Source organism: Propithecus coquereli, unplaced genomic scaffold (assembly GCF_000956105.1).
Source record: "Propithecus coquereli isolate 6110/MARCELLA unplaced genomic scaffold, Pcoq_1.0 Scaffold5, whole genome shotgun sequence".
Lineage (NCBI taxonomy): Eukaryota > Metazoa > Chordata > Mammalia > Primates > Indriidae > Propithecus > Propithecus coquereli.
Genome location: NW_012150840.1, coordinates 6,422,927 through 6,429,333, shown reverse-complemented (window position 1 = coordinate 6,429,333; position 6,407 = coordinate 6,422,927). Strand labels below are relative to the sequence as shown.

General features: G+C 32.5%; 1 protein-coding gene across 1 annotated transcript in view; it reads right to left on the bottom strand.

The window, feature by feature from the left end:
• FUT8 (fucosyltransferase 8 (alpha (1,6) fucosyltransferase)) overlaps window positions 1-6,407 on the bottom strand; it is a 217,433-nt gene that overhangs the window by 148,812 nt on the left and 62,214 nt on the right. Inside the window, exons 2-3 of the mRNA XM_012656038.1 lie at window positions 1,589-1,704; window positions 1,310-1,472 (exon numbers count right to left, since the gene is read on the bottom strand). Coding sequence (XP_012511492.1) covers window positions 1,310-1,472; window positions 1,589-1,704 — 279 coding nt within the window. The remainder of the gene's footprint in view (window positions 1-1,309; window positions 1,473-1,588; window positions 1,705-6,407) is intronic.

The window sequence follows — 6,407 nt, the reverse complement described above, 5'->3', positions numbered from 1 at the left end:
GAATTACTTTAATTTAGAAAAGACCTGAAAATTAAATTCTCAAGTAATTTAATTAAATCATTCAAACCTTAAAATTAAACATTCCATCAGAAGTTAATGGCCAAAATTCTTCTTTATGTACCACATATTCTAACCAAGTCAAATCCTCTTTAGATCTGTATTTTCCTATAAAACTGCAATAAGCAAAGCACACAAATACAAAGCTCCATTTAATAGAGGCTTGGTGTCTAGAATCAGCTTTAAGGTAGAGAAGTATTAAGGACAAAATAAGTACTTGGTCTAGTGGTTTAAGTGGCCTGACTGCAAGCTAGGCTAAAAATACCAAAGGGACTACCTAATGCATGGCCTAATCATTGAATGCTCCTTGAATTCCATGCTATCATATTTCTATAGATTCATTAATGCTAAAATGATCCCAATAAACTGATATATTTATAATTTCACTTAAACAGAACAATTTTTCAAAATCATTATAATATTGCTGGTGATGTTAATATATATGCATCTATTGTTTATATGGGGTAATTCTTTTCCTCTTCACAGTGGTAGGTTGTACAAATACAATAATTTTTCTTTTATCAGACAGTAATTGCCCTCAGAATCCTACTGGGAACATAGACTTTTAAATATAATAGGCCTAAGGATAGGTTTCACTGTATTTATAATGATTATCAGATACATTTTGTTTTGCATGAATACACACACCAGCACCAAAATGTTTTCTTTTCTATGGAAGATAAACTACACATTATTTAGCAATGTGTAAATAAGAGAAACAAACTTAATGAGGCAGATCTCAGGTTCCTCTTTCTAGCAACTAAATGGAAGAACAAATAATAGAATGCTTCATATTATCAAAAACCTCTTAACCTTTAATTAGAAATCCTAAAAAGATGCTATTTTAAAGTTTTTAATGTTTGAATTAGAAACATAACTGCCAGCCCCAGCATGAGTTCCAATGTACTGCAATGCAAAACTGCATGCTCTCTTTCAAATATTGATTATGTATGAACAAAATTTATAGAAAAATATTTTAATATATTGTTGGCTGAATCCACTACGTTTAGAGTTTATTTAGAGTATAAAGATTTCTAGAAATACATTTTAAATAATATTTTCTGGTGATATACTTTGGTTGATGAACTGCATTTGGCAATTACTACCCTTTGAGACCTCTGGTACTCTCCTGCTCTTAAACTTGGTAGGTATCGTTTACTACTTAGTAGGGAGATCAACAAAAGTTTCAGTTTCCCATGTTAGATTATAATCTTTTCTAAGGCCCAGATGAAATGTAAAGGGAGAATAGTACCTTTCATGATGTCCTAAATCCAAAAGAAATTGATCTGTGTATCTTTGGAGTTCATTTCCTTCTAAGTTCTTTAATTTCTTCAGTTCACTCTGTAGGAAAAACCAGAGCTCTTTAGCTCCATTTTCTATCCTCCTTCTCAGGATTTCATGATCCTTCCCCAGACCTGCAGTCAAAGAATAGAGAGTAGAAGCATTTCTAACGTTTTGAAAAAAGGAAGTTTTCAATTATTTGTGCTAAAGCCAATAAACTGAGGGGGGGAAACATTGTATGATCACCTACCATTTCTGGTTTGTTTCTTGTAATTTTCAATTTGTTCTTTGGCCTTAACAAGTTGCTCTTCTAAAACACGTACCCTTCCTGTAGCTGGTCCCTGATCAATGGGACCTTCTGGTATCCTGTAGTTCAGGGAAGAAAATGTAAATATTTAGTTTTTAAATTATGCAACAAAATACAAGCTTACTTTGCCAAAACATATGTACTGGTAACCCTATAAGTCATTGAGCCATACAGCACAAAAGAAGTACCAAATAAAATTTTCTCTTCAAAGGTATGGAATTAACCATAAAAAATGAAATGATGATAAACAAAAACAGAAAATAATAATCTAGCTCAGAAATATATGGCCTTCTAGAAGTTAAGACATCTTTAGATCTGTTTCCTAAAAAACTGTAATCCTATTACTTAAAGCGCCACTATTAGTGGCAACGTGGTCAATTCATCATTATATTGAGCATAACAAAAGTGAAGAAAAGGTTTAGAGGCAATAAGAAAGCACATATCTGAACATGTGTCTACGGACGTGCTAAAATGTCAAAACAAAGTATTTCTAAATTAATCACAATATCAGGCTACATAAATCTGGATTTCAATTCATAAATTCATGACTTAGATTACTAAGCATTTGTTTTACAGGGAAGAAAAAGAGTAGAAGATGAAATATATTAGAAAAAGAATTGAAGGTTAATGTCCTGTTTGTTTCTATCAGCAACAAAAAATATTAGTCAATAGTATAAAATATTGGCACATAGCAAAGGAACTCCAAGATCTTTTGATTATATTATCAACCTATCTGTTCAACTTCTTTCCAAACTGTTCTTGTTTCTAACATGTTTTGTTTTTATGTGACTTTTGGTAGTATTCTGTACTCAATTTTGACATACATACATAAAATTTTGTGTTAGGCTAAACAATGGTCCCCCAAAGATATCTACATTCTAATCCTTGGAACCTATCTACGTTCTAATCCCTGGAATATTACCTTATATGGCAAAAGAAACTTTGAATGTGTAATTAAGTTAAGGATTTTGAGATTGGGATATTGTTCTGGATTTTCCAGCAGGCCATAATTGCAATCACAAGTGTCCTTGGAGGGAGGGAGAGAGAGATTTTACCACCGAAAAGGAAATGGTTATCTGGCTCCTAGCTTTAAGATGGAGGAAGGGGCCATGAGCAATGCATCTTTAGAAGCTGGAAAAGGCAAGGAAGCAGATTCTATCCTAGAGTTTCTCTAGGGAATGCAGCTCTCCTGACACCTTGGTTTCAGCCTAGTGAAACTCATTTCAAACTTGTGGCCTCCAAAACTGTAAGAGAATAAATTTCTGTTGTTTTAAACCACCAAGTTTATGGTATTTATCACAGCAGCAATAGGAAACTAATACATACATATGTATGTATATAACCTTTTGCAAAACTGTTATGCAAATTAAATAATGGCCAATTTTTCTTTCAAATTTAAATGAGAAAAATGTCTATAAAAGTACTTAGCACAGTGTCTGGCAACAAATTTTATGAAGGCTATCGTATCTGAGCTTAGTCAGTGTAGAGATAAGAAGTCTTGGATATCTTGGATATCTTTTCTTACCATCACAATCAGTTTAAGGGAATATAATTTTAAAATTATAGTTGGCACGACTTAAATTCAGATGTCAACACTGTCCTTTGATGTAAAGACTCTGGTATAGTAGTAGGATTTTTATGACTTCTCTAACATTTTTATTTGACTGATAAAGCCAAATTAACTGTCGATTACCTATCCTACTTGAGAATACATGGTTAGTAAAGTAGCTATTGCTACAGCTATATCAGAATAATTCGAGGCATTTTATAATTTCCTGTAAAATCATATGCATTAACATTGAATAGGAGCATAAAAAATAACCATCGTCCAACTGTACAGAATATGAATGAAAAAGCCTTCATTTGTATAAGCATAAAGTGAATAATGATAAAATGAACACAGTAGTTAAGTGCACAATTATCCAATTTATGAGCACACATACATTCACACATGAGGCATGTCCTGGTATATAGTTTTTAAAACTTATAGTTTTTAAAACCTGGCTCTTGATCTCTTTCAGAATTAGATGGCTGGTTTCTAGGAAACATTTTGAAAACAGAATAAAACTTCTACTTCTTGGGATTTATTTTGGTAGCAATATGCCATAAGATAGGAATGTCCTTTTTCAGAACATGCTTTAGTGACAGAAAAATTCAGACAGTAGAAAGATTATGTCTATGTTCTCCTTTTTATCTCATTTCTTCATATATTAATAGAATAAATATCAGGAGCAAAACAGGCATGAAAAAATAGCACATAATCTTTTCAGCAGATTTCCATTAAGTACTAAATCTAATCTAATTCCAAAAAAACATGGAACTAGTGGTTTATATTATTATATCTAATAATCTAATCCATCTGTGAAGAAGCTGTAGATAAAGAAAAGTACTGGAGAAACCAAAGTAAAAAAAAAAAAAAATACAAGACAACTATTTTTTCTAAACCCCATCCAGAAAAGAGTCTGCATGAACAGTCTCCTTTCTCAATACTTAGGGAATGGAATACTTTATTACCATGTTCTCTATGCAAAAGATATATAAGACTTCTGCTTCTGGCCAAGATGGAATAAAAGAGATCAGATTTACCATCCTGCCTAAAACAACTCAAAATCCCTAGAAATGTATAAAATGATCTAATAAAAGTAGAATGAGGCAATAAAAGGCAGTGATCACCAAAGAAGGAAAACAAAACAACGAGAGCCCTATGACTGCCCTAGCTTACTGCCTTGAGAGTGTTTCCAGACTACAGTCTATAAAGGCGGAATCCAGGAAAACCCTAGCAAATTCCCTGAGTTGAAGAAATGGAGCTAAATCTAAAAACAACAAGACAACTAGAGTTCGGATGACACAGTACTATAGAGGAGAATGCTGAATAAAGAGAGAGCTCTGGAGATCTGCAGAGGTAACCACCTGAGAATCAGCAGTATACTGATCAGCACGTGCAGGTAAGGAAACTACTCAAGTCCACAGGAAGAAATCTGTAAAAAGGATTAGGGGAAGTAATACTTGGCATTCATACAAGGTTGGGTGAGACCAGTTCCTGATCCTACCAGCCAAATTGGAAAACTTCATGATCCATGGGGCAATGGGTAAAATGCTGAGAAGTATTTGGCCTCAATAGTGGGGAAATTAGCACCAAACGAAACATTGCTTGGGTCCTGCTTAACAATTCTTAAAAGCAAGACTCAAAAGGATCAAATTATTTTCAAATAGCTTAACTATATTCCAGAACAAAGATGAAGACTATTCATAAGAATACAAAAGTTTCTATTAATACTAACCAACAAGGTAAAATTCATGATGTCTGAAATCCAACAAAAGAAACCGCAAAAGACAAACCATAAAGAGGAGAAAAATCAATCAATCAAAATCATCCCAAAACTGACACAGATGTTAGAATAAGCATTTAAGGAACAGTTGTTATGACTATGTTTTATATGTTCAAAAGTTAGAGACAGGGAAGATATAATAAAGATCCAAGTTGAACTTCTGGAGATGAAAACTATAATGCCTGAATGAAAAATATAATGAATAAGATTTATTGCAAATTGTATTTTGTAGCTTCTACCTTAAGAAACTAAGAAAAAAAGAGCATATGAAACCCCAGGTATGTGGAAGAAGGGAAATAATAAAGATCAGAGAGGAAATCAATGAATGGAAAAAAGAAAGACAATAGAGAAAAATCAATGAAACTAAAAACTAGTTCTTCAGAAAAATCAGTAAGATTGACAAACTTTTTCCTAAAGAGCCAAATAGTAAATATTTTAGGTTTTGCAGGACAACAGGCAAAATAAAGCCTATTACTGAAGTACATATATAACATTTAAAATGTAAACATTTAAATATGTCAACTCATTTTTAGCCATGGGCCATAAAAAAAGGTAAGAGTAGGATTTGGCCCATGGGCCATAGTTTACCAACTCCTATTCTAGCCAGACTGATCAGAAAACATAGAGGGAATACTTCCCAACTCATTCTATGAAGCCAGTATCCTTATACCAAAATCAGAGAAAGATATTCTAAAAAAAGAAAATTACAGGCCAATATCCCTCATGAACACAGATATAAAAATTCTTAAAAAAAAAAAAAGTTTAGCAAACCAAACTCAAGCATATATAATAAAGACAGTAAATTATGATTACATGGGATTTATCCTAGAAATGAAAAATTGGTTTAACATTTTAAAAAATCAATGCAATTCTTCATATTAACAAAATTTTACAAAACACATATGATTGTCTCAATAGACTCAGAAAACATCCAACATCTACTTCTGATGAAAAATGTCAGTAACTAGGAAATTAAGGTAACTTCCTCGACCTGATAACAAGCATCTATGAAAAAGTTACTGTTAACACCATAGTTTAATGGTGAAAGAGTAAATATTTTTCACCTAAGATCAGAAACAAAACAAGGACATACTCTCTCACCACCTCTATTCAACACTGTATTAGAGATTCTAGCCAGTGCAACACGCAAGAAAAAGAAACAAAAGCCACCCAGGTTGGAAAGAAAGAAGCAAAGCTATCCTTGTGTACAGATGACATGATAACCTATGTTGAAAATCTGATGGAGTTTAACAAGGCTGCAGAATACAAGGTCAACATACAAAATTCAATTTTATCTCTATATTCTAGCAAAAAAACTTTCAATTGATATCATTATTACTTATAATAATATCAAAAACATGAAAAATTAAGTGTAAATCTGGCAAAAGACAGGCAAGACTTATAAACTTAAAATTATAAAACAATGCTGCCTT